At 44.2% G+C, this 27,726-nt stretch overlaps 1 protein-coding gene across 3 annotated transcripts in view; it reads left to right on the forward strand.

The window, feature by feature from the left end:
- Positions 1 to 17: 17 nt before the first annotated feature.
- BAZ1B (bromodomain adjacent to zinc finger domain 1B) overlaps positions 18 to 27,726 on the forward strand; it is a 48,808-nt gene continuing 21,099 nt past the window's right edge. Inside the window, exons 1-10 of one of the 3 annotated variants that reach the window (XM_090122687.1) lie at positions 18 to 282; positions 3,703 to 3,819; positions 5,813 to 5,957; positions 6,874 to 7,072; positions 10,728 to 10,849; positions 11,701 to 11,898; positions 13,461 to 15,153; positions 18,438 to 18,576; positions 19,029 to 19,159; positions 22,516 to 22,627. In XM_090122687.1, the coding sequence (XP_089978813.1) occupies positions 170 to 282; positions 3,703 to 3,819; positions 5,813 to 5,957; positions 6,874 to 7,072; positions 10,728 to 10,849; positions 11,701 to 11,898; positions 13,461 to 15,153; positions 18,438 to 18,576; positions 19,029 to 19,159; positions 22,516 to 22,627 (2,969 nt within the window). In that variant the 5' untranslated portion in view covers positions 18 to 169. The remainder of the gene's footprint in view (positions 283 to 3,702; positions 3,820 to 5,812; positions 5,958 to 6,873; positions 7,073 to 10,727; positions 10,850 to 11,700; positions 11,899 to 13,460; positions 15,154 to 18,437; positions 18,577 to 19,028; positions 19,160 to 22,515; positions 22,628 to 27,726) is intronic. The other 2 variants (XM_031591981.2, XM_031591979.2) reach the window with 2 other exon arrangements.

The raw sequence follows: 27,726 nt of genomic DNA on the forward strand, positions 1-27,726 counted from the left end.
TATCGGGGCGGCGGGGGGACGGGCGGCGGGGGACGGTGGGAGTGTTGGGGTGCGCGCGGGCTGGCCGGGCCCGCCGCCCGCCCGGCAGGGGGAGGGGAATCTCCCGCCATTTTTCAATCCTCCCGCCCGGGCCCGGCGTCACCGCGCGGATCCGGCGGCCGCCGCCGCGATGGCGCCGTTGCTGGGCCGCAAGCCCTTTCCGCTGGCCAAGCCGCTGCCGCCGGGGGAACCGGGGGAGCGCTTCATCGTCCCGCACACGCAGGAGGCTTTCCGCACCCGCGAGTATCCTCACGGCCGGGCCGGGCGGAGGGGGGAGGAGCGGGGCGGGCGGCCGAACGGCGGCGGGTGCGGGGGAGCCCCGGGAGGTCGGGCCGGGCCGGGCCGGGCGGAACAAAGGGGCGGGCGGCCCTCGTGGGGCGGCGCGGGGCACAGCCGCGTTCCTGCGGGGTCTGGGGGTCCCGGCCGCCCCCGCCGGGGATGGGGACCCCGCGGCTCTGGGCGGTTCAGACGTTGTGCTCGTAACTGAAAAAGCTGTCACAAAAAAAGACATCTGGGCAAAACACACACAAAAAAGATCCCGTTCTCATCCGTTCTCATTCTCCACGAGGAAGCGGGCGAGAAGGATCGGGAGGAGTTCGGTTCCTGTCGCTGTCGGGCAGCCCCGGCCCCCGGGCGCAGCTCTGAGCGGGGCCGCAGCCCGGGCTTGTGGGGAGCAGCGGGGCTGCCGGCTCTGCGCCTTCTGGAAAGTTCACGTCGCCAGAGAGACGTCACGGGGCTAAAAAGAGAAACTAACGCCGGGTTTGTGCCTCACTCCGCTGGCGATGCGTGCGATGGAAGCTAGGCGAGAGGTGGAAGAGAGAGCTGCAGATGAGCGTCGGCAGCAGGGAGGTGTTGCCCAGTGAGGGCAGGTGGGGTTCTGTTGGCCCCGGCTTTCCCCAGCTGGAGGAGCAGTGAATCAGCACTTGTCCTGTGCGTGCAGTGTGTGCATGGCTGGGTTCACACGATCACGGAACGGGTTGGAAGGGACCTCGAGGATCGTGAATCTCCACAGACAGGGCCACCAACCTCCACATTTAATACTAGATCATGCTGCCCGGGGCCCTGTCCAGCCTTGAACACCTCCAGGGATGGGCACAGCGTTCTGTAAGGCTCTTTAGAATTTACAGCTGTAGAACAGGGTGAAGAAAAAATATGGGTGCTGTGGCATTGTCTGGTAACTGTGAGTAGGCACACCTGTCCTGTGAGTGAGCGTTGAGGTATCTGAGGGCACAGGGCAAGTGGGTAGAGTGGCTTGGGATTTATTTGGCCTTGGTGTTTCTTTATGGCTTCCTTCTGCAGCCAAACCCCTGAAAACTCATTAAGAGGAGCCGTGCTGCCCATGGTCCCTGGTGTCAGGTGGAGCACACAGTGCCTAAAGTGAGCGGGTGGGCGAAGTGCCAGCAGCTGGAGATGGGCTCCTTGCTGCTGGAGCTCTGCAGGGACTGCTGGATCACGTGGGCTGCAGAGCAGATAAATGCTCCCCATGTTGTGCGTGGGATGGGCTTGTCCTGTTACTTCATCACGCACCTGGAAAAGCCAACTGCGTGTGGTGTGTGTGTGTGCTGAGGGCATCATGTCAAAATGCAGAGTTTTGTTGACCAGCTTATTTCCCTGAGCGTGTTGGATGCTGTGTGTGACACCAGTCAGGCAATGTGAGGGAATATGGCGGCAGGGCTGACCCTCAGCTGGCATGTCTGTGCTGAGTAAAGTACCCACAGGGGCTGTTCTGGAAGCAGTGCTGCTTTTCTTCCCAGGCAAAACCTGGAATGGATGGCTGCCATTGCACTCATCTTCAATCTGTGCTGTGAGCAGCAGAGAAAAATAACGATCAGGCTGCATTTCGTGTGCGTGTTAAAGACTGTAGTTTACATCTTCAGTGCAGTATCATCCAGTTTAGATCTGGCTGAAGAGTGGCAGTGCCATGCCGTGCTCAGTAATTGTAGCAGGCTTTGCCTGCCACCCTGGGAACTGTGCTTCCCAAACACACTCCTGGGAGTTTGCCCCTTTAGCTGGTACACGTGGGACCAATTATGACACAATTAAGCTATTTTGGAGTTGATACTCATTTCTGGGAGAGTTTCACAAACCCACGAAGGAGTGAACTATCTGCTTAGCACTCCTCCTATACAGTGGCCAGCTTGTTTGCTTTAAAACATTTTTCTTTGACACAGCCTCTTGTTTTTAATTTGGTTTTGTTCTCTGGCTTTCAACATCTAAACTGCAGATAGCTTGTTTCATGCAACGTGTGTGTTACAGCTTTCTGGGGATTGACTGCATGGAGCTGTGTCCACGGTTGGTTATTTATGATTGTGCTGAGGTTTGTGGCAGCTCTAGCTCTATGCTGCTGGCACATCCCACGTGTAGCCCCATGCCAGACCTGCTGCATGGTCCGAAGTGCACCATGTTTCTTTCCAGTCCGAGTGGAAAGGGCAGACAGTGTGCGTGTAGTGGAAAGTTTGAGCTATAGCAAACTTTGCAAAAACATTCTGCTGCTGTTTGCCTTTGTGCTCACTCTGTGGCAGCAGGGTGGGTGGTCATGTGCCTGCTGCGTGCAGGAGGAGCAGAGGGATGTGCAGTGCAGGAGGGAGCTGGGAGCTGCTCTGCCTCTGTTTGGGCTGGGCTGGCTTTCCTTCTTATGGGGAAGGCACAGGAAAGAGCAGAGTTATGGTGTCAAGTTGTTCATTACTAAAGCAGCCAACTGCTGTGATGCATACAGGGCTGCTGGTTTCCTGTTTTATTTTTGCTGTTTGGTATCACTGCAGGGAGGTGTCCAAATTCCCCTTTGGTCTGGTTGTGGTGCCTTGTAGGCAGGAGGCTGCAGGCTGCTGGGCTCCCTGCTATGTCTACAGCCACAGGGAATACTGGGAAACACCATCAGTGTGACTGTTGTGAGCTGGGCTAACTGCAGGGCTGCTCAGTGGATGTACAGTGTGCAGCAGCAGCACCCCTGGGCTGTGTCTGTGCAGCTGCCTGGCAGTGCTCACGCTCCTGCACTGCACCTCCTGCTCTGCCTCAGGGCTGGGGAGAAGTGGGCTTGTTGGAGTTGTCATTTACCTTCGTAATGCAAATCTTAAGGGGGAAAAAACAAAAACAACAAACACACAAAGAAAACAAAACAAAGACAAAAGCATACAGCAGACGAACAGGCTGTCACAGGGTGGATGAGTAAGGATTTTCACTGTTACGTTTTCTGATGGTTGTGCCTGTGCAGTCTGTAGGAAACCTCATGTATGTGCATGACCCCCATAAGGCATTGGAGCAGCAGTTCCCAGCGGACAGACAGGCAGTGAGGGTCCTTCTGTGCCTCTTCCATGTGCCTGTGGTGCTGGGGCTGCTTCCCCACAAGTCTGCCTGGGAAAGCTGGAATCTCAGCAGACCCAAGAAGTGCTCAGCCACACGTATTTCCTGGTGCTTTCCTCAGCTCAGTTGGTGGCGTGCAGTTTCTGTAGGGCCGTGCAGAGGAAGACAGGCTGCAGAGAGCTCTGGTACATCCTGGTCTGAGAGCACTCAGATTTAGTGCAGCACAGATGCAGGGTCAAACCTTGCTGTAATGTGGCCTTTCTGCACTCAGATAGAAAGAGTGTAATTGAATAAGATTGTTTTGTGCTATTGTGGTGGTGCCTTCTGCGTAACTCCTGTTTTCCTGAGCTGCTGACGCTACAGGGAGTATGAAGCGCGGTTGGAGCGATACAGCGAGCGAATATGGACGTGCAAGAGCACAGGAAGCAGCCAGCTGACACACAAAGAGGCCTGGGAGGAGGAGCAGGAAGTTGCTGAGCTGTGAGTACCCGTGCAAAGCTGGTGTGTGCCTATGTGTGGGCACTGGGGCAGGGTAGGGGATGTGCAGGGAGATGTGGGTGCTAAAACTGGGAGGTGGCTACTTTCCTGCTGCCTGACAGTAGGTCTGGGGCTTCTGGAGTCAAAAGCAAAATCTGAATTTGATGCTGTTGCTAAAACAGGACAATAAGTTACTTTGGTGTTACTGAACTCAAATAGCTCAGTGTATGGTATTTGGTGTGTTTTAAAGCTCCCTGAGTAATGGGAATTCTTCACAGTGAGAGGAAGAAAAATCCTGATGTAAAAATAGAGCAAGATGCTGTTAGAGCGTTTCATATCAGTGAGATCCACAGCTGTAATTAGTTTTGACAGATCTGTGGTTGAATGGGTCATTCAGCTGTTTTGGAGTAAGCGTTTGGGCATCCATTCTACTTGAAATGATAGAGAACAAAGGGAGAACAGCAAGAACAATTACTTTGTTCAGACCAACAGTGTTTCTCCTTGCTCACATGTCCCCAGTGTGCCCTTCTAGTGCTCAGCTTAGCCCTGAGTCTTTGGTTGAGATCAGCATGACCCTAGAGCCACGAGGGAATTGCCTTGTAAAGGTACTTGCCCGTGGCTGAAATAACATCTGTAGTTTGGTACTCATGAAATAAACTGTATGAATAATGCCAGACAAAAGGCGTGTTTCTCTGTTCTGCAAACTGATGACTTAAATTTGTGGCTTTTTTTAACCTGGATTTAAACAGGGCAGATAGTGGTACTGCCAAGGCAGGAAAACTGTGTCTCTTGGTGAAGAGTGCAAATTCCTGATTGATTGGTGGAAGACTTCGATAGCTTCACCTTGAGGAGAAATTCCCCATAACTTAAGGTTTAAACGCATTCTTAAAGGCAACACATAGGAAACCTATTTCCTGCTGGTCCTTATTTCAGTGGAGCTTGAAGTACTGCTGTCACCTTCCTCACCTGTGTTTCTGCTCAAGAGGAGGGCATGCAGCTGGCAAACATTGTGTTCTATTGAGTGGTGAGGTTGGATTGGCTGGGCACTTTGGAGGGGGGAAAAAAAAAAAGAGAAACAAAATATAACTGAAGGGTTTGTTGATAACTCCTAGCTGTAGTATCTCTAAATGTTGGTGGAAAAGAAGATTTGATGAAATGAGATTTTGTATGGGTCTCTGAAATGGGTCTAAAAGCTGTTTAGTGGCTGCTGATAAGAAGAAGAAAAACCAAGATTGTTTAGCTTGCTTAGGGGATCAATCTGTTGGTGGCAGTTGCAGAACAGCAAACAGCAGAGGAAGCTAAAAGGGTTTTGGAAAAAGTGGAGCATTTTGTGCCTTCTTGCAGTAGCATGACACAGATATGATCTTTTGCAACTCAGAAAGCTTTACACAATGCACTTCTCAGTACTCTATCAATTAATGGACTTGACCAGTTCAGAAATAAGTGAACTTGTAACAGTTTTTTTCCCTTTTCTTGAAAAAGTTGTAGAATTTTGACATGATGAAACACAGAACGTTTTCCTGTGGAAAGATGAGATTGTGTAAGCTTGCCTTTGCTTTCTTTGCTGTGTTTGGAGTGCGTAGGCCCAGAGTTTAGGAAGAAGGAATCTCTGTTTACCAGTGTCATCTTATGGCTTGCTGGAAGCAACAGTCTTGAACAGGTCCCAGAATAATGACAAGATCTTGGTGTATATTTCACATCAGTTCAGGAGGCAATAATTACTAGCAGGAAAAGGTTTACCAGCAGTGCTGCTCTTCCCAGAATCCCTTTCAGCCCTTCTTCTGGGAAGGACAATACAATTAGTGTTGTCATGCCAATTAACACTTCATGGGCTGGTCACAGAGGTAAGTGCATGAAAAAACTCTGCATTCCAGTGTGGCTTCTGCCTGGAACGTTGTGCTGGCTGTGACTGCTGCTGGAATTGTGAAATGGGAGACTGCTTTGCATTTTGGCTTTTATTCCCTGAATAACGAAAGCTTCTTATGCCCTTGCTCAGCTTGAAGGAGGAGTTCCCCATCTGGTATGAGAAACCAGTGCTGGAAATAGTTCACCACAATACAGTATCTTTGGAAAAGTTGGTGGATGCAGCTTGGGTGGAGATCATGACCAAATTTGCAGTGGGAGAGGAATGTGATCTTGAGGTATGGATGTGTTTTCTATTTGATCCCCTGCTTTTGCACAGAGCTGATCTGAGATATCTAAAGGCAGTAGTGGGTAAGGACAGATCAGACTCTTGCATTATCAGGAAGGTGGTGAGAATTTCTTTTCTGTGGAAGCCCGGTGACAGCACCTGCTCTCAAATGCAAAACAATTCTATAAACAGAAGTGTATGGATGCACCACACTGATGTCATGAGAAAAAGGACTGACTTGTGTGTGCATGGGGGAAAATATGGATACCTTTGTTATCAGCTGAAGTATGTGGTGCTCTGTATATATGCATTTAAATATATACAAAAATTCATATTTGTTTTAATTAAAAGTGATTACAGTTCATAATCTGCTGTGACCTTTTCACATAACGTGTTGCCAGAAGTGGTAGTCTTAAACTGATACAGATTGAAGTCAACAGCTTTGGATGTATTTAGTGATGTTCTAATAATTAGAAAAAATCCCTCCAAAACAAGGATTGATGGGAAAAACTCAGGCTTATTTAAAATAGGGAAAGTGATGAAAAACAGTCTTCTGCTAACAATCTGTTTAGGATGTATTCTCTCTTTTGGAGCTACCAAAGTAACTCCTTCCTTAGACTCAGAAAGCAGCATTGTGAAATGCTGGAGAAACTTGTGGGTTGGCAGTTCTTGTTCTTAAGAATTTGTACAAAGTGTCCTGATAGGAGTAGGAGGGGAAATCTTGCAGTTGTTTCATGGCAGAGATGATGAGCTTCTCTCAGTCAGGCGTCCATTAAGTGTTTTGCCAAACCACAGTTTACAAGCCCTTTTATTTATTGTGAGTTGTTTGTCTTTTCAGTGGGGTGACTTTTTTCTGCCTTTTCATAGCATTAGAACTCATTCACATGTCTTGCTCAAGTTTAGTTTTTGTTGATAATCTGATGCAGGTTGGTAAGGAGAAAATGCTGCCTGTGAAAGTTGTGAAAATACATCCCCTGGAGAAAGTTGATGAAGAGGCCTCTGAAAAGAAATCTGAAGGAGCCTGTGATTCCCCATCCAGTGATAAAGAGAATTCCAGCCAGGCAGCCCAGGACAATCAGAAGGAGTCTATCCTGAAGGAGGAAGACAACAGGAAGGAAAGTATGAGTAAGTAGTAAAGCAGCATGCCAGTAGGCAACAGCTTGTGTAACCAGGGTCCTGAAATTGTCTTTGTTAGTGGTGGCATCAGTGCTGTTGGCTCACTTATTTGAAAATGGAAACCATTCTGTATTTCAGAGGTGCGGTACAGAATGCTACACGTGAAATGTGTAAGGTTTGAAAGTATAACAAGTGTACTGAAAAGGGTGAGGGGAACTCGGGAAAAGTTAACGCAGAATCATAAAATTCTGCTGCCATGTCCCTGTTCCATCCTTTGAAAAACCTCTGTCATTCCGTGATCAGAGGTGAGTTCTCATTTTCTTTCTGCTATCAGACAAGCTCTTTTTTTCATGTCCCCATTTGATATAAAAAGCAAACATTTTATTGGTCTTTCCTCACTCCAGTTTTCAAATGATGATCCGAAGTTCCTGTAGAAATGTACATACTAAACTCTTTTCTAAGGGTTCAAGATAAGGCGTACTTTGAAGTATTGTTCTCTGATCTTGTATCTGTTTCTCCATGCTGTGGGCAAAGCAATGGATGTCCAAATCTCGACTCTGAAAAGTTTTGACTGAAAGAAAAGAAGCAAACAAGACTAACAAAATAGTTTAATCTCCTGTAAAACTTTTTTAAAAATGGAATTCTAATACTCTGTAACAGATATGGAAGTATTTGTTAACCCAAGCCAAGAAAATCTATAGCATATTAATAATCCGGATAAGCTGAATTTTAAAGGTACAGAGATGCAATAAGCTGCTTCCTTGTTGTAAGTAGTCACTCCAGCATCTGAGAAAGGTGTACATCCTCCTCTGGTACAGAGTAAGGGGAACTCGAAGGCAGCCCAGCAGCTAACTGCAGAATCAGGAGCAAGCTCTCTCCCTGAGCTCAATAATTGTTTCTGATTTGTACTGGAAAAAGTTGCAAACAGTTTTGATTTACAGCAGCTTTTTTGGGCTGGGATCTTTCATAAAGACCACTGTGATAATTTGCTCAATGGTTGTGGTGCTCCAACCAGCTGCGTTCACCTGCAGTCCTATGGAGGCTGGCAGTGTGATTGTGCAGCATGGCACATCTCTGTAGGGGAGCGTGGCAGGAGCAGGGATCCCTGCACCTTTCTCAGGCCATGGCTCACGTTGTTTGACCTGCCTTTATTTGCCTCCTTGTAAACTGGGGCTGTCCTTCCCTTTCTGTAGAAGATAAACCCTCCCAGCTGTTTCATAACATAATTATTAGAAGCAGCGGGTGCTCCAATTCTTCTTGTATGTAGGCCCTTGTTAAAAGGGTATGTAATGCTATGCTTTTATGTCCCAGGTGTAACAGAACATAGTTCATAGGTGTAAACTCACTCCAAAATATGTATTCCAGAGTCTGTTACAATAATGTTGTATTTTTACAGCATACTTTTACAGAAGTAATGAAGACCCCACTCCTGCAGTTTGCTCTTGATTGCAGCTGCAGGAGACAGCATATAGCCTCTGCAGGTCACCTAGCTATGCTGACTTCCACTTTTTCTTTCTCGTGTTACATATTTGAACCACTGTTGATGTGTGTTGAGGTCACTGAACAAAAGTGAATGGTGGGACTTAGCATAACTGCCTGATCTGGGACTGTGTCTTTCTGTGAGCTCAGCAGGGGGCACAGTTAACACAAGTTTTTCACTGATGTCAAACCTGCGGATTCTGTTGAAAGACAGCTTTGGTTTCTTTGATTGGGAGATTATTGTGCTTCAGAAGTTGGAAAAAAAAAAATTACAGCTGTATACAGGAATTTTTGCATCAGATGTGCAGTCTAAAGTAGCTTTGTGTCTTTAGTTGCTTAGGGAGTGAAATCTGGGAAGTCTGCAGAAGCGAAAGGCTAGCTTTTCCTGAACGTGGATGATGAGCTACTGAAGGCAAGTTCTGCAGCTTGAGCTGCACATAGAGCTAATACTGCTTTGGAAAATCCAAAATAACTGATGAATAGGAGACAACAGCATGTGGGTGTTTTGTAAGGTTCCAGGAGTGTGGTTGATGTAAGCTTTGTCACTGTACGATGCATCGAAAAATGTACTTAAAGTATGCATTTTATAAAAATGGCTTTAGGAAGGAATGTGTAGTGATCTATTGCCATCTTCCCTTGGATTTCCAGCTGCTGTGCTGTTTGGTGAGCTTCAATACAGTTATGCCTATTTCTAGAATGTAGGTATTAAATCATAGGAGAGGCCACTTGCAGGCCTATTGCAGAGGGGAATGGTGTATGTGGCCAAGTCCTTCAAAGTCAGAGCCAGGACTGAGCAGTGCCATGTTAACTGTAAGCATAAGTCTATCATGTGTGGTACCCATCTCCAGCAGAGATAGCATTCAGCCAGTTAAGACACTGAACCAGATTTCTAAAAGCAGATTCTTTACAGAACTTGAAGTGGCTTATGTACAGTTTCCATTGTGCTGTTGAGTGAAAAAAACATGATTTAGTGCTTGTTAAGTTAGCAAGACTTCTAATACAAATGTGGAACAACAGCAGATCAAAGTCATAGCTTGTAGGGTGTTGATTAGTTGCTTTTCATGCATACTATTACAAAATTCAGGGTTTTTTGTTTTTTTGTTTACTCAAAACCTCTGTAATGAGTAGCACTTAACGCAGCATTCAATTCTCAGTTTCATCTGGAGTATATGGCTAAGGCAGAAAGTAACTACATGTTTACATGGATGGTGCAGGCAGCCCCTGGCATCTGTGATCTGTTACCTTACCAAGTCTCCTGATTTTTGGAGGAGATGGGTGGCAGAAATTGGTTGTGATATACATAAGCTGAAGTTTATATATACACTGCTGAAGTTTAAATGCTGTAGGACTTAATATGTGACAGTGATACGCAAATTGAAAAATCTGACTTACATCTAGCATCTGATAACTTGTGTTCTATCTATACTTAGTAGGCAATTATTTTCATCTGTCAGGCTTACTTTAGTGCTTTCATTGAGTCATGGCCACAAGCATGAAAAACATCTGGGGATTGCTTTCTTCAATAAGCTTGGGTTTTTGTCTTGAGTGATGAAATGTGCACCTGAATATAGAAACGATAGGCTTGGTATCAGCTGGCAAGGAGATGTGATTCCTTTGTGCTCTTTCAATTACATCTCCCCTGAGAATGATTTAGGAAAGTTGTATGAATATACTTAAAATCCACAGCTAGACTAGCTCACATGCACAGTAGCACATAACTGGAAGTCACTTAATGGCCAGGGAAGTGACTTTAATTTGAAGTCTGTAATTCCTGCAGTAGAATTATGCAGTAGAATTATTTCAAATACGACATGACAGAGCCAGCTGGCTAAGCAGCACCCTGCTAAGCAGGTTGCCAGTTAGATCATAAAACCTATCGTCAATTTGTAAACTTCATACAACTTTTCTGCCTCTTCAGAGGTAGTTGCAGCTTGGCTTCCTTAAAGAGATGAGTTTAAGTAGTGCTAGCGGTCCTTTATGCTCCTTGAAAACAGGTGTGGTCACTGATTTCACACCTATTTTGGGATTTCTGTCTGTCTTATTAGTTTCTGAAAACTAATTTGGGGACTTTTAACCAAACACTGTGTGGGTGTGTGAAGGTGCACAGTTCCAGTTAACATTTGAGTTCTTTAACTTCTTAAAAGTCTAATACTGAGACACTTAGTGTCTTATCTTGGTTTATCAGATGATCGAGCACGTAGGTCTCCTCGGAAGCTTCCTACTTCTTTGAAAAAGGAAGAAAGAAAGTGGGTTCCACCAAAATTCCTGCCCCACAAATATGATGTCAAGTTGAAAAATGAAGACAAGGTGAGATGACTGCTTGAATCCTTTCTGTTATAACATGAGCATGGAAGCTCAGTTTAATAATCTATAGATAGACTATATGGCATGACATAGTACTCTCTGATGGAGTTGAGGTGTTAGAAGCAAATGTCTGCAGTTACCAGCAGGGCTGACTAGTTTCACTGTTCCTATACGTTGTTTGGTTTTGTGCATGGAGGTGCCTGATAATCCCCTGGTACTTCACACAGGGAAGCTGAGTCAATGCTTCACTGGCTTTAGAGAAGCTGCTGTTTCCTGGCTAACCTCTGGTCAGGCTGTGAATGAATGGTGAGGGCTGGGGTGCTGATAGTCATGAGCAGGAGCAGCTGTTTTTGTTCTAACAGAACCTCATTGAGCATCACAGGTAACTGCACTTGTGGAAACTCTGTGTAGTTGCATCACTGCTGCATGCTTTTCGTCATCTGTTTGCCATTTTGATGGAGGCAGCACTGACCTCAGCTTAACGAGTACTGTTTGCAGTTACTCTTCTGGTATCAGGAAAGAAATTGAGACAAAATAAACAAACACTAACATGTAAAAGCTTCTAGGCTAGTAGCAAGCATGTGTGAGGAAAGGTCAGAGGCTTCCATAGTTGCCAAGTAAAGCAATGGGCTTTGGCAAGAAGTCTGCAACATAAACTAATACTTCTAAGGATTTTTTGGCCAACTGAGTCTCCTATCATCTCTATTATATATCTCAGTTCTGTTTTTGAATCTTTGTATAGTAGTTTGTGGACATGAAGCAGTGTACCGGCCCATGCTCCTTTTAGCCATGTGATATCTATCTGTAATGTGTCTGGATATTAAATGCTATCAGGATGTCTGTTTATCTCCAAGATCATCAGCAACGTGCCAGCAGATAGCTTGGTCCGTACAGAGCGTCCTCCCAACAAGGAGATCCTGAGGTACTTCATCCGGCACAATGCGCTGCGTGCTGGCATCGGTGAGAATGCCCCGTGGGTGGTGGAGGATGAGTTGGTGAAGAAATATTCTCTCCCCAGTAAATTTAGTGACTTCTTGCTTGACCCGCATAAGGTAAGAATTCCTAAAAGTATCTCCTTTGGAAGGTGGGGAATGAATAACAAAACCAGTCTTCAGCATGCTGGTTTGGTTCTGGTACTCCTGAGCTTAAATTCAGGAGACATGCAGAGCAGGAAGCCCTGCTCTTTTTATCTATAGCATCTGTATGGAGTGACACACTTTAACTATCTGAAGCAGTGGTTCACGTTAAGAATTCAAGTTGTTCTGTACTCTAACTTGACTCTTCTTAACCTTTCCAGGTATGCTTCTGGTATGGGGAAAAAACACAGAGCTAACATCTTCCGTGTGATTTACAGAGGCCCATAGCTTTGTGGTTAAGGATGGCACTTCCTGCAGTGTTTTCCACTCGGCACAGAGATTGAATTTTAAACCAAGAAATGGTTGGGGAACTTTTAAATCCAGAATTAGTGTTCTGGCAAAATAACTGTTGTGTAACTGACAGTTTAATACACAGTATAAGTTGTGGATCTGCTAATTTGCAGTTACGATAACTTGTTAACACTGGATGCGTTCAACAGGGAAGTCAACACAATTTTTGTAGAATGAAGTTATGCTTGGATAAGCGGATTCAGCTTCAGTGTCATCTTTAGTAGGAAAAAAAAAATTCTCTAAACAGCTAATGAGGACTCTTAAATTGGAGTAAGGCCTTTAAGAGAACGTGTAGAGGCCAGAAAATCTGATTTTTTTTTTTTGACAGTCTTGATTGCATGTGTGTGCTGTTTTACTTAAGTCTGTTCTTACAAGCACCTTCTTAAGAGCTTCCATTTTATCTGTGATTACTACTGCAGAGTTTTTTAATGCTACATAATTTTTAACTTTTCAGCTGCTGTTTTCTGGTCATTTTATTCATAACCTAAACATCATATTCTTATAAGAGTGTGTGATATTTGATTTTTCACTTATTGAAATGGTTTTCTGAATTCCTGAAACTAAATTGAGATGATGAAATCAGTTTCTGACTCTAGGTTAAACTGTTCTATGCTGAAAGTGTGCTGTCAGGTGGGTTATTTCAACAGCTTAAAAACAAACATATTCTATTACATGAATTCAGAATTGAATTCTCTTTCTTCATTTTCATTTGTGACCTCATCCTTGAAGTGCAAATGTGGATCGTGAAACTTCCAGGCAGTTCAGAGGCAGGTCTCTGAATTCCTGTTAGTTATCACATCTGTGCTCCATCAGTTTTTACCTGGATGAGGTCAAGACTGAACCCTACAGGACTTGCTAAGAAATCTTGAAGAGAAACAGCTTCTGAAATGCATCTTTTGAGTAGAAACAGTGGTTTTATGTAGTGCAGTAGAAAGCATTTAATCTTTTTTGTGTGTGTGTGTAGTATTTTGTTTTATGAAGTTAAATGTTAACTTTCTGGAATGAGCTGCTAATCTCATAATCAACCTACTGATTGCTGTGTACTGTAATGAATGGTATTGCAGAAGTCTTTGTTACCTTAAGGTACTGTGTGCTACTTACCCATGGGGAAAAAAATATGTAAAAGCTATCTAGTTCCTTCATATAACTTCTAGTATTAATATAAAATCACTTTCTTTTAATCTTAGTATATGACTCTCAACCCCTCAACCAAGAGGAAGAGCTCTGGATCGCCTGACAGAAAACCTTCCAAGAAATCCAAAACTGATGGATCATCTTTGAGTCAGCCACTGAGCCCTACCTTGTGGTGTCACGTACATTTGGAGAAATCTATTATTGGCTCCCCACTGAAGATGAAAAACTCTAAGATCTCAAAATGTCCCAAAGAGGAGTTGGAAGAGATGATGAAAATCATGTCGCCTGGTAAACTTGATTCTAACTTTCACATTCCAAAGAGGAGCCGACTGGGAAAGGGCAGCAACAAATCCTTGGACAAAAAGCAGAGAGGCAAAAGGGTTTTAAATGGGCAGAAAACATCCGGGAAATCAAAGTCTCCTGGGAAAGGCTTGAAGACCCCTAAGATGAAAATGAAGCAAATGACACTCCTGGACATGGCTAAAGGTACTACTAAGGTGTCCAGGACTCCCAGGAGCTCTGGAGGCACCCCTCGGTCTTCCAGCAAACCCCAGAAGCTGCCTCCTGCAGCACTGCATTTAATTGCCTACTACAAAGAAAACAAAGACCGCGAAGACAAAAAAAGTGCACTCTCCTGCATCATCTCCAAAACAGCCAGGCTGCTCTCAAACGAGGATCGTGCCCGTCTCCCTGAGGATTTACGAGGACTGGTACAGAAGCGCTATGAGCTTCTAGAGCACAGGAAGAAATTGGCCACCATGACAGAGGAGCAGCGGAAGGAGTATCTGAAGAAGAAAAGGGAAAAGCTGAAAGAGAAACTGAAGGAGAGAGCAAAAGAGCGTAAGGAGAAGGAGATGAAGGAAAAACTGGAAAAAAACAGAAGATTTGAGGACCAAGATCTCAAAGGGAAGAACTTGCCCACATTTAAACTGGTTGATACTCCGGAAGGGCTTCCTAATACGCTCTTTGGGGATGTTGCCATGGTGGTGGAATTCCTGAGCTGTTACTCGGGGTTACTGATGCCAGATGCTCAGTATCCCATTACAGCAGTCTCCTTGATGGAAGCACTCTGTGCAGAAAAGGGAGGCTTCCTTTACTTGAACCGGGTACTTGTCATTCTTCTGCAGACCCTGCTGCAGGATGAAATTGCTGAAGATTATGCTGAGCTCGGGATGAAGCTCTCTGAAATACCGCTTACGTTGCATTCTGCTTCTGAGTTGGTCCGCCTGTGCTTACGCAAGTCGGATGTACAGGAGGAAAGTGAGGTCTCAGATAATGTAGATGAAAGCAAGGATTCTGCGACTTTTGAAGATAATGAAGTACAAGATGAGTTTTTGGAGAAGCTGGAGACGTCGGAGTTCTTTGAGTTGACTCCTGAAGAGAAATTACAGATACTCGGGGCGCTCTGCCACCGGATCCTGATGACCTACTCGGTGCAGGATCACGTAGAGGCCAAGCAGCAGGCCTCAGCCGAGCTGTGGAAGGAGCGCCTCGCTATCCTGAAGGAGGAGAATGACAAGAAGAGAGCAGAAAAACAAAAGCGGAAAGAGATGGTGGCCAAGAACAAGGAGAATGGGAAAGATGAAAGTACAATGGGGAGAAATGAAAAGAAAAAAAATGAGATTGTGAAAATTGAGCACCGGGTAGAAATAGAAGCTGATGATATGATCAGTGCTGTGAAAAGCAGACGCCTTCTTGCTATCCAAGCCAAGAAAGAAAGGGAGCAACAAGAAAGGCAAATGAGAGGTAAGAAAAATAAAGGAGAGTGGGGTATTTCTGTGTTGGGGGCGGGGTGTAAGGCAGAATAAGTTGAGGGCAAAATTTCCAAAAACTTTAGCTGCCTTTAAGGGACTGCCTTTAAGGGATTTGCTTACAGGAAAAAGGAAAGACAAGAATATTCTTTCTTACAGCTTGGGGAAAGCTTCAGGTATTTGTATGGTGGCTCAAAATCTGGAGTTTTAAAAAGTGATAACTAGTTTTAGTTTTGCCTGTGAGCATCTTTTAAACAGTACCTTCTAATTCTGTCAGACTCGGGAAAGCTGGAGAACAGAAAAACTGTTTTGAGGACAGGAGAGGGGGGAGGGGGAAAAAAAGTGTCCAAACAGCTGTGATTCTGTGATCTTCTGACTCTGCACAGGGAAGTTTCCTGGCTAATGGATAGCTCCTGCAGATGCTCCACGCATGTTGTTGGATTGATGCTAGCAGATCTCTCAGAGAAGGATATGGGCAACAAACTTTTGTTCATGGTTTCTCACTTTAAAGAAGTCATAATGGAGTTGTGTAAATACAGACTGTCCCCTTAAGACTCTATAAGCCACCAGTTACAACACCGAACTTGGGATGCCTCTATTCTTAGCGCTTTTTGCTAAGGAGTGTGGAATACAAAGAGTGAAACACTGCATTGTGCTTTTAGGTTTGCTTGGTGTTCTTTTGGTTGATTTTTCATAAACGTGGGCAGATGGAAGTGGACCGCATAACCCCACCTGGGTTATTTCCTTTGTGAAGTAGTTGAGGGATGAGGATCTTGCATGGAGCCTGGTTTATGTGACCTTAGCTGAAGTCTGGAAATACTTATTCTAGGAGATCAAGGATAGGTAAATTATATGGAATATCCCAGGACTCTGAAGGGAAGTATCATACTGGACACAACCATATCTTGCACTAAAAGTATTTAAACCTTCTAGATCTTCTGGTAAGGGATGCAAGTGTTGGAAGTCTCACTAGAATCAATTGTCAGTGTCAATTATAAACTGATAACTATTCACTTGATGCTCAGCCAGAGGGCATTTGGTTGATGCTTGTTTGCAGGTGTCATGCCTTGTGCTGCTTCCCCTGCAGATTGGTTTCTGTTTGACCAGGAGTCTCACTGAATACAGCACTAATAAATCTCACTGGTCTGGCTTAGATCTCTTACTCACAGATCATAGACATTCTGAATATTGTTGTTTTTTTGCTTGTTTTTTTTTTTTTCCTGTGCTGTGAGCTGTGGTTTTTACCGCACCCACAGTCTCTGGGTTTTCTGTATTTATTTATTTATTTATTTATATATGTGTGTGTGTGTGTGTGTGTGTGTGTATGTGTGTGTGTGTGTGTGTATATATATATATGTATTTCATACAGTTAACCTCTCACTGACTGATTTTACTTTGGTTTCCCTTTACCTGTGGAGCATCTGGAACACTGTCTCACTAATGCAGAAAAACAAAGTATCAGGTGTCAGATTCTGCAGCTGGATGGCTGCTTGGCCCTGGTTCTTGTTGTGTTCCAGTTGTTTCATGGCAAGTTTACGACAAGGCCTTAGTACAGAATGAAACACAATCCAGACACTACTGCTTGAGTTGCTTCATGTTGTTTTCACTTGGATAGTTTATGCTAGTTAGATGTGAAGGAAGAACAGTACTGTTCTGAAGAAGATAAGATTGTGTGCTGGGGTAGCTGGATTCATTCTTCTGGAGTTCAGAAGAAAAACAAGCGCTCTCTGGCAGAGAAGGGTTCAGCCTTTCATTGAGGTTTGACTTCATATTACTTCATTTTCATCCAGCAAACTCCAGCATTTCAGTCATTCGGGACTGCAGTTCAGTGTTTGCTAGCAGACATAAACGTTCCCTCAGAGTAGCAGAGTTGCTGATTAATGCTGATGGTGCAGGGTTAGTGGTGCTGAGCCAATCTGTTCAGGGTTTCAGACTTGGGGGGTTGTGTCATTGGAGCATGTGAAAAACAGAGCTTAGTTCCCATTGTGGTTATCATCTCAGCATGCTCCTTCCATCACACAGGCTTTTTGTGGCTTTTGCACCCTGTCAGTTGCATTTACTTTTAATAATGATAATGTCTTGGAAGTAAAGCAGTTGCAGAGAGAACATCTGAGTGGTTGAGCTGATGAGCGAGTGTGCTTATGTGTTGCAGCCAGAGGTGTCCTTGTTACTGCTGTTGAGTTGAGCTGCAAGCTCTAACTAATTGAAAGGTAAGTCTATGAAGATTGCAGCCAGTTCTACTAAAATGGTCTCGGCTTTAACAGAAAAGAAAATAACTAGAGTACTCTCATGCTGCAGTTGTTGAAAGTTGGTATAGTGTTGGTTATTATATAAAAGCTGGTCAGTTGAGTTGGTGTAGTAAATGCAGGGGTATGTTTTTCAGCACATCTCATTAATCTGTTAGGATTGGTTACAGTGGCAGAACTTCAGAGACCAAGCACATACTTACCAATCAACTGTTACCAAAGCTATTTTAATACAGAAAATGGCTGCAAGAGAAGTAGGTAGCAACCCTGAGAAAGTTCTAGCAAGAAACTGGCTTTCTCTTTGAGCAGCTAGCATGCAACCTCTGCATGTTAGCTTTTGCCTGCCCTACAGCTCACCCCTTCCATATGCTCTCATTCCATCTGCTTCAAACTCTTTACTGCAAAGATAAGTCTTCGTTATTTGGTTCTTTTTATATAAGGTTAAAAGCCTTCAAATTTTCTCAGAATGCAAAAGAATATTTCCCACAGTCCTGTGTTTGTTCTAACACTTCTCCACAGGGCGGCATATCTGGGAAAGAACAAAACTTACTCATGGTTGTGAGACACTTGTGCCTAGAGGAGGCTTCTGTTGTGTTGCATCTGTTTGTTCAGTAGGTGGATTTATAGGAACACCATTCTTCATAGCTGCAGATGTGGAGATGCAGGTGCCCGTTGGCCGTGCTCACCTCTATCATGTTCTTGCTGCTCTGCTCTCAGTCTTAGAGCTGACTAGAGCAGAATTCCTTGTTGTACGTTGTTCTGTAGTTAAAGAAAGATCTTTGATTCTGTTATGTGAAACTGCATAGCAATAGAAATCACTGTTGACTTATAATAAGGACCAATAATGAGGAATGTTTTCTCCAGTCTATTCTTGTCCAAACTTGACTTCTTGATAATTTTTTTTTCTATAATGGTGGGTGGAAGATGATGTGAAGGGTGGATGGCTAAAGCAGTCTTAACCAAAGTTACCAATAAATGATTTTTTTATATGCAATAAAAGAAAGCTAACTCTTTTACACGCTAATTCCAACAGTGAGAATGGAGAAGGAAGCAGAGGAAGAAAGAATCCGGAAGCATAAAGCTGCAGCTGAGAAGACGTTCCAGGATGGGATTGCCAAAGCAAAGCTTGTGATGCGCAGAACCCCAGTTGGCACTGACCGCAATCACAACAGGTAGGAAAGGGTATGACCCTGTGCTGCTGGCTCTCCTCCCTCCCACAGGAGCCTTAGCAGATAACAGCTTCCAAGAAGTGGTTGAAGTAGAGGGTACTCTGTCTGCACTGAAATTCGGAGGAGAACAGAAATTTTGTGTGTATAGAATATGGTAGTTTTCACTGTAGTTGGACTTTTGGAGGTCACAGCCCACTAGTCAGCAGAGCTTCAAGTGCTCACATCAGTGCTCAAGAATCCAGTTACTATCTTTTCCCTCTTTGTTTCATAGGAGTGCTATCAGAATGAATTTTAATAAGAGCTTTTCCAGTTTCTCAACTAAATATATAGACACACCCTGATTTTGAGTCAAGTACATAACTGTTCCCTCACATGCAAGTAAAGATGTATGTGTGTGACAGTCACCAAACAGGTAACAGGTGGCTGCTAACATGTGTATGTGCCTTGCCCTGCAGGTATTGGCTGTTCTCAGACGAGGTCCCTGGCTTGTTCATTGAGAAAGGTTGGGTACATGACAGTATAGACTACAGATTCATCCTTCCTCATCAGAAAAAAGAAGAAGCCAAAAAAGACTACAGCTCAGGAGGTATGATCAGCCAGCCTCTCTGTGATTCTTTTCTCTGTTGCTGTCTGACTGTTAGGATGGATTTATAAACTTCAGGGAGAACTGGCCAGTCTTTGTGGGAATCCTCTGATCTCAACCTGCTGACACACAGGGAAACCCTTACATGGGAGAGTTTGTTCATTATGGTCTCCCTCCTACTGATTTTGAGACTGCAGTGTAGCACATAAGCACCATGGGATATGATAATCTCTCTTAAAAGCAGTCAGTATCAGCTACAGAGTAACTGCTCTGTTTTACTTGGTACCTGTTTAGTTAGCATGTGCCAAACTTCTTGGCAAGCTGAGCTCCACCAGTGACAAAACTCACAGATCCATCTGCTTGCCACTGAGGACAAACATGCTGCTATTTCTCTGGGAATCAATAAGCTAAGCTGTTCACCAGTTGCTGTCATTATAGAAATCTCGAGGCCTGTTCACTGCTTTTTTGTAGACCCTTCTGGGATAGTGTCAAGCAGAGAAGTCTTCCAGATACTCACTGCTTTGCTGATTGAGGCCATTCTGGCAAATAGCCACTTCTGCATGTCCACTCAGCCTGCTGTTCACCTTGTCATGAATGTGTTGATGAGGTAGAAGGATTAGCCAGAGATCTGGCTCTTGCTCTGTGATTTTTTTTTTTTGCTTTGGTGGTGTGGTGCCTGACTGGTCAAACACTGCAGCCAAAATTTGTGTGCGATCAAAAATTCTTCTGTGGGAGGGAATCTTAATGCATGTATCTGGAAGTAGTTACTGATGTGGAACAACATGCTGTAATCTAATTCCACCTGTAGTTTCAGTCCTGATCATTTGTTGCGTTTGAAACATAGGCTGGTATTGAGTTCATATACAGCAGTACTACATGTAAAAGGCTATAATGAACTAAACCAAAGCACCATCATTTGATGTGCTGTCTTAGTGAGAAGTATATGACGTGGATCCAGGATTCTGAGAGAGCTGGCTGGTGTAGCTGCCAAGCCACTCTTCAACGTATTTGAAAAGTCATGGCTGTCAGATGAAGTCACTGGTGTCTCAAGGGAAATTCCACTCATTTTTTGAGTAAGGGAGTTCTGGTAAACTATGGGCCTGTGAGCCTCACCTCTGTGCCTGGGAAGCTCATGGAGAAGATACATTCCTGTGCCTGAACTAGCAGTACTAGTGGAAAAAGAAGGGGCAACTGATGCCCTCTACTTGGACGTCTGCAAGGCCTTTGGCATAGTCACACAACATCATTATCTGTAAAAGGGAAAGATATGGATTTGAAAGGGTGGATTAGGAAGTGGTTTGGTGTTGTAGGTTGTGGTCAGCAGCTCTTTGTCCAGGTGGAGGCCAGTCACAAGTGATGTTGGTGCCCTTCAATATATTTATCAATGATGTAAACAATGGGATTGAGTGTATCCTCAGCAAGTTTACAAACAGTATCAAGCTCGATGGTGTAACTGACACAATAGAATAATTAAGGTTGGAAAAGTCTCTAAGACCATCTAGTCTGACCTTGGTATTGATAATATCAACCTATCATCACCACGCCGCTAAGCCCCATCCCTCAGTGCCACATTTCTGCACTTCTTGGAAGCTCCAGTACCTCCCCGGGTAGCCTGTTCCAATGCATTTCTTCTCTGTTTTGGAGAAGAAATTATTCCTAATATCCAATCTCAATCTCCTGTGGTATGCCAGAAGGCTGTCATTTCTTGTTAGTGCTATTACCTGGGAGCAGAGACCCTCGTCAGACCAGTCAGGATGCTGTTGGCCTTCTTGGCTGCCTGGGCAAGGTGTTCATGTTGGCTGGTTCATGTTCAGCCAACCACTGACTAATACACCTAGATTCTTTTCCTCTACACATCTTTTCACTCACTCTGTCCCAAGCCTGTAGCATTGCATGGGACCAAAGTGCTGGAACCTGTACTTTGTTTTACTGAAGCTCATCCCATTGGCCTTAGTTGTCAATAAAGATATTAAACAGATCCGGCCCCAGAGCTTACCCTTGGGGAACACCACTGGTGACTGGCCACCATGCTCTGGGCTCTGTCCTCCAGCAGAGTTTTGCTCAGTGAAGTGTGCATCTTTCCCAGCCACAGGCTGCAGCTTCCCCAGCAGAATACTGTGGGAGGCACTGTCAAAAGCTTTACTAAATTCTGAGTAGTCTGTGCTGACAGCCTTTCTCTTATCCACCAGGCTGTAGAACAAAGTCAGGGTGGTTGGGCAGGACCTGTCCAAACTGGCTGGGCCTGATCTCTGGTTTTTCTGCATGTGCCTTATGATCATACTCAAGGCACTGTGCTCTCTGACCTTTCCTGATACCAAGATCAGGCTGTAGTTCCTCAGACAATTCTGAGAAATTGGCCCACCTGGACCAAGTGAGGTTCAAGGAAAAGTGAAAGGTGCTGTACCAGGGCAATGCCAGGTATGTGTTCAGAATGGGGGAAGAATTCCTCAAAAGCAGCCCTGCAGAGAAGGCCTTGGGGTTCTGGAGGAGGGAAAACTGACCTGAGCCAGCAGTGTGCAGCCTGCAAAGCCACCAGCAGCCTGGGCTGCATCAGCAGAGGGGTGGCAGCGGGCAGGGAGGGGACTGTCCCCCTCTGCTCTGCCCTCGTGAGGCCCCACCTGGAGTCCTGCATCCAGGCCTGGGGCCCCCAGCACAAGAAAGACGTGGGGCTGTTGGTGTGGGTCCAGAGGAGGGCTCAGAGGGCTGGAGCACCTCTGCTGTGGAGCCAGGCTGAGGAGCTGGGGCTGTTCTGCCTGGAGGAGACCTCGCTGCAGCCTTCCAGTATAGTATAAAGGGAATTTGTATGTAGGAGAGAAGGCTGACATTATACATGGTCTGATAGTGATGAAACAAGGGGGAGTGGCTTTAAATTAAAACAGGGGAGATCTAGGTTAGATGTGAGGAAGAAGTTTTTCACCCAGAGGTGGTGAGGCCGTGGCTCTCTGCCTAGAGCTGTGAATTCTCCATCTCTGGAGGTACTTAAGGCCATGAATGTGGCTCTGGTCAGCTGGTAGGGGACGACCAGACCGTAGCAGGGATTGGGACTGGATATGCTCTAAGGTTCCTATCTCACCATTCTATGGTTCTGTGAAATGGTTGAAATGCTTTTCTTAATTTAATGTACATGCTTTATGATGCAATAATATTTTCTTAAAGCATTGCTCATCTTTGTGTTTCTGTAATTGCAAGTACCATTGGCTTTAGCAAAGTAATTCTGGATTGCTTTTCTCTGTCAAATGCACTGTTGGTATAGGTGTTGATCAGAAATACCTACCTTCAGTTAAGTTAGTTCTTACAAAATAAAGTATGTCTGAGAAGAAGCATGAATAAAAATTTGAGCTTGTGCTTTTCTTTTCCAGACAAGCGGAAGAGCACAGCTGCTGATGGCAGAATGAGTGCACTTCACAGGTTGGCATATGCTGCAGACCTCCCTGCAGAGACCACTGCACCCAAGCTGGGACAGAACTTATGGTAATATATGCTTTATAGCTGCAAAATACTCAAAGTGTAAAGGTCAAGGAAACTATGCAGAGAAGTCACTACTGTGTGTCTAGTCCTCTTTCAGTATTTAACTGCTGAATTAGTTTATAGGCCTGCCAGACCTCTGTAACTGATACTACTAGCAGTGAGCAGTGAATGGCAGCTCATCCAAGAGACTGTAGAAACACTCTGTTTAATTTAATCAAACTTAAAGCCATCTAAATTAACACTTTGTTGTATCAATTTTGTATATTTTATAATCAGAATTGTTATTTGAAAAGATTTGCTGTTTTTTGTTGTTGTTTTTAGTTCTATTTTCAGTATTGGCAAGCTGTATTTTGAACAAGAATCTGAGGGAGCAGTGACTTACCTGATTGTCTAGGTTCTTGTTCGTGGCTCATCTTAACAGGCCTTAACTGTGGCTTATGGAGTCCTTAAGCACATGATATAGCTGTACATATTGCTATCTTTGGAGCCATGTGTATAGGCTGCTTGTTCTTGTATCATGTAAGACATGCAGAGCAGTCCCCCAGCTCCTTCTTTCTTTCTAGGTTTCACAGCAAGTTAGGAGTCTGCATTTGTTCTCCTATAACACCATTATGTGGAATTGTTTTTTGTTGCTATTGACGATTATTACAGCTTAGCAAAATATTCTTGCATGTGGACAGCCAGTTATCCCTTTAATACCTCCTAATGCCAAGCAGTAGGCACCAACATATCTTCAAAATGAATCAATCAAATCTGAACAGTCTACCTTTGAGCATGTTTGATGACCTGCTCAATTAACTGGTTCTATCAATATCTTTAATCTTTAAAGAAAACCATTATCAAGTGTTGCATTGAATGGTAAGGAGAAGTTAGCATTGTTCCCATGACAGAAGAAAAAATGGCTCCACCTATACCTACCAAATTACTTGTGAAGTAATCCATAAATAATCCATAACTTGTTTATCCATAACCCTGAAAAGTAACTCACAAAGTACTGATGCCTGCAGCTCCTTTGTGAGCAGTGTCTTTTTCCCCAGAGTTTTCTCCTGCTGACAAGTGGGATTACTCCATATTTGCAAAACATCACTAGTTTGTGATTTAAGCTCCAAAGCGTAGTTCCACTGCTGCTTCAAGTCAGAAATTCTTTGCCAAAGGTGTTCCTCCTCTCCCATCAAGAACTGTTGAGGAGACTGACATTTGTGGACATCTTCGTAATTCTCTTCCCTTTCCTTTCATTGTTAGAGAGTTGTAGGAGATAGCAAAGATTCCCCTGCATACCTTCACTCTGTCTAGTATCGCAGTGGGAGATCTCCACCTCTTTTCCAGTCTAGATCATTGCACATCTTGTTATGTGGCCAAAATTCAGGAAATAAGTTATTCCTAGAGTATGGGTGCTAAACAAGAGGTTGTAGATTGTATGATTCGCAAGAAAGTTCTCTCAGCTCTTCCTTAACTGCCTCTTTTACTACTACTTCATTTAGCAGAGATGGAAATACATCTTCCAGTGGAAGGACAAATTATGAAAGAAAAGCCATAGCTTGAGCTGCTGGTGCACATTGCTGTGAATTGAAGATAATATAGAGTCAAATCAGATGAGCTATGTAATACCAAACCCCTGTAAGTTGTAATTCTAGGCTGGGTTTGAAAAAGCACAGCGTTTCAGACAGCACTGCTGAATTTCTCAGTCAACTTGGTAACTTTTGCTGACATACTGAGAGGATCGGAGTTGTTACAAGGCTTAAAAGTGCTTTATGGAGTAATTAGTCAGGAGAAGCAGCTTTATGAACCAGGCGTTGTCTAGTCTCAGGACAGAATTATATTTACTTTTGAAGAGCAGCTTTGTAAGAAGTGACAAGAATACTGAATCTAAGCATACTGTGGTGTTTAAAAGAGACCAAAGTAATTAAGAATCTTACTTTAAAAAAAAAAAAACACCTTAAATTGGCAGCCATAAACCTAAAATGCTTTCAAAGACTTTCGAAGAGATCATGAAATCATTGAATCATTAAGGTTGGAAGGGACAAAGTCCAACCCACCCCAACCATGCCCACAGTCAGTCAGTGCCACATCTCCACAGTTCAAAAGCAACTCCAGGGATGGTGACTCCATCACCTCCCTGAGCAGCTGTGCCAACACATCACCTCTCTTCTGGAGAAGAAATTATTCCTAATATCCAACCTGAATGTCCCCTGGTGCAACTGGCCTTTCTATACCCAGGCAGATCAATTCTTCCTCCCATCTTGGTGTCATTTGAGAACTTCCTGAGGGTGCACTCAACCTTCTCCTCCAGATCATCACTAAAGATATTAAACAGATCTGGTTCCAGTACCAATCCCTGGGGAGCACCCCTGGTGATGGCTGCCAGCTGGATGGGCCTCCATTCAGCACTATGCTCAGAGCCTGGCCCTCCAGCTGTGTTTTACCCAACAAAGTGCACATCTGTCCCAACCATGGGACAGATGTGAGACAAAGGCTTTACTAAATTCTAGGTAGGTTATGTCCAGCCATACCCTCATCCACCAGGTGGATCACCTGTTCATAGAACGATTGTTTAGTTTCCGTGCTAGGTAATGCCTCTTACCTTTAGGAAACTAAGATTTTAGGGGGGGGAAAAACAACAGCAGTAAGGAAATATTCTCAATATGGTTCATATCAGGATGAGGAATTTATTAAAAGTAAGAAGGCATGCCTAATGACTGTGGTTAAGTCTAATGAAGGCAATGAAAAGGAGCATAAGCTGAAGTACAGACTAAAGACAAAACAATTCTTCTCAGTCAGGAGCAGTCTTATTTCACAAGATCTGTTGCTACAGGGCCTGGCAGGAGCTGAAGTGCCTTAGGTTGAGTAGGAAGCTTTTCTCATGAGAGAATAATTGGCTGGGAAGCAAATTACAGAAATACTGTAACGTGTCTGTGTTAAGCAGGGTGATAGTAGGTAATGTTAGCGGAGAATGGAGAAGTCTCCTTAAGAAAGTGCATTTTATTATGCAGAAACAAGGGACCAAAAAATTAAACTGGGAAATGGCAGATGTCGTTTGAAATAGAGAAGAAAGTAGTACTTCAAATCTGCTGATATCCCCAACTCGCTGCTATTAGCTGCTCTGGATCTTCTCGTTTGTGCCTGTGGAGCAGTTGGAGAAATTACTGAGAGAGGAGTTTGTTGATGTATGCTAAGCACAGGCATTCTTGTCCTGGCATTCAAGGAGGTTATCAAAAAATAAATGCTGAAATCTGCAGGGGCAGGTTTAAGAAATGTCTCAGTATGCCTGCTGGGCTAGGTGATTTTTTTTTTTTTTTTTTTTTTGTTTGACTCTTATGTTATATAATGTCTTTTGATTTCGGTCCTATCTGGTGTATGCTAGGAAGGACTGCTAAGAATCATAGCATTTGATGATTTTTTTTTTTTTTTTTTTTTTTTTTAACTGAATGAAAATATGCCTATGTGCACTGGTCTCTCAACCAGGTTGGTAGCAAGCAATGAAAATGAATGGTCTGAGCCAGACTTATACCTTCATGCCCTTCAAGTGAGCAGAGAGTACAATGGCAGTTTTCTAAAGAGAACACAATCGCTTCAGACTGAGCTTTTTTTCTGTACTGTCTGCATGAATTTCTCCTGACAGGGCTACCAAAAGCCATTTCTACGGAAAAACAGTAAGCTCCCTCTGCTGAAAGACTTTCTTTAAAGCTCTAGAACTGCAGAGAGCCTTTCTGACAGCTGTCACTACAACTAGCTTCTACAGAAGGAAAAGCAGGAGCAACATGAGATCTGTTGAGGGGACAGCAGCAACCCCAACTTCCCTCTGGGAAATCCATATTTCTGTTACAGTGTTTTGCTTTCTGGCCATTGCCATTGATCTCTCCTTTCTCAAGGATTCTGATGAGTTTAGATGGTACAGAACTGTCTCCTCATTGACTGCTTTTTCATATTGTCCTTGCATACCCTGAAAGGCCTTGGAACTACACTGAAGTCCTTGGACATCTGTACTCCCATATTGCATACTATAACTCATAATGTTAGCATGTGGTATATAGAAAGTTTCACTTCTTTGTGTTATGCTACATCTTCTGTCACCTGTCTCTTTCCTAGCAGTACATCTAAAATGAAATTGAGTAGCCTCACACTGCACATATAGCAAGGTAAAGCTACAGAAGTTCTACTTAAGGTAGGTCTTTGAAATCAGTACCAGATTAACTCCATGAGCAGTTGTTTTTTACAGTTTTGCTCCTTTTCTCCTTGAGAATGGGAGTTTATAGGACAGTAGTAAGGGGAGAAATGGAATCCATAATTCCCCAAGAGCTACAGGAACAGTACCACAGGAAAGTGGTTTTTACTTTTGGAGTACTTTGTCCTCCAAAAGAAGAGGGCCTGCTGTCTGATCCTAGAAGTGGTGAAGCTGAATATCAACGTCAAATCATAAAAGTCTATTTCAAATCATAAATGCATGGATGTTTGTCAGTCTTCTGCCTGGAAAAGACAGGAGAACCAGTCTCTGTTGTAATACTGTATACACTCACTGATGTTGATGCCTATTAGAATCTCCCTGTTTAAAGATTCTGGGCACGTGGTCCCTGAGAAAGTCTTTTGTCCATACTTTAGTGCTTTGTGAGATACATATGTACCTGTCTTTCTAACGGGAATCGTGGGTTAATTGAAACCTTTCTAGTACATCAGTGCACTGTAGGCTTCTCACTTATCCTGGTCAGAAATCCCAGGTGTATATACAGCCTGGAAGGAGCAATCCTTGAGAGCAGCCCTGTGGAGAAGGGCCTGGGGTTCCTGATAGATTAAAAGCTTAATGTGAGCCAGTACTGTGCTCTTGCAGCTTGGAAAGCAGATGGTGCCCTGTGCTTCATCAGTAGAGGGGTGGCCAGCAGGGACAGAGAGGTGATTGTCCCTCTGTACTCTGCTCTCATGAGGCCCATCCAGACCTGGAGCCTCCAGTACAAGAAAGGCACAGAGTTGTTGGAGAGGGGTCCAGAGGAGAGCCACTAAGATGATCAAAGGGCTGGAGCACCTCTCCTATGAAGGCAGTCTGAGGAAGCTGGGCTTGTTCAGCCTGGAGAAAAGAAGGCTGCGGGGTAACCTCATTGCAGCCTTTCAGT

Source organism: Phasianus colchicus, chromosome 21 (genome assembly GCF_987193195.1).
Source record: "Phasianus colchicus chromosome 21, bPhaCol1.hap1.1, whole genome shotgun sequence".
Lineage (NCBI taxonomy): Eukaryota > Metazoa > Chordata > Aves > Galliformes > Phasianidae > Phasianus > Phasianus colchicus.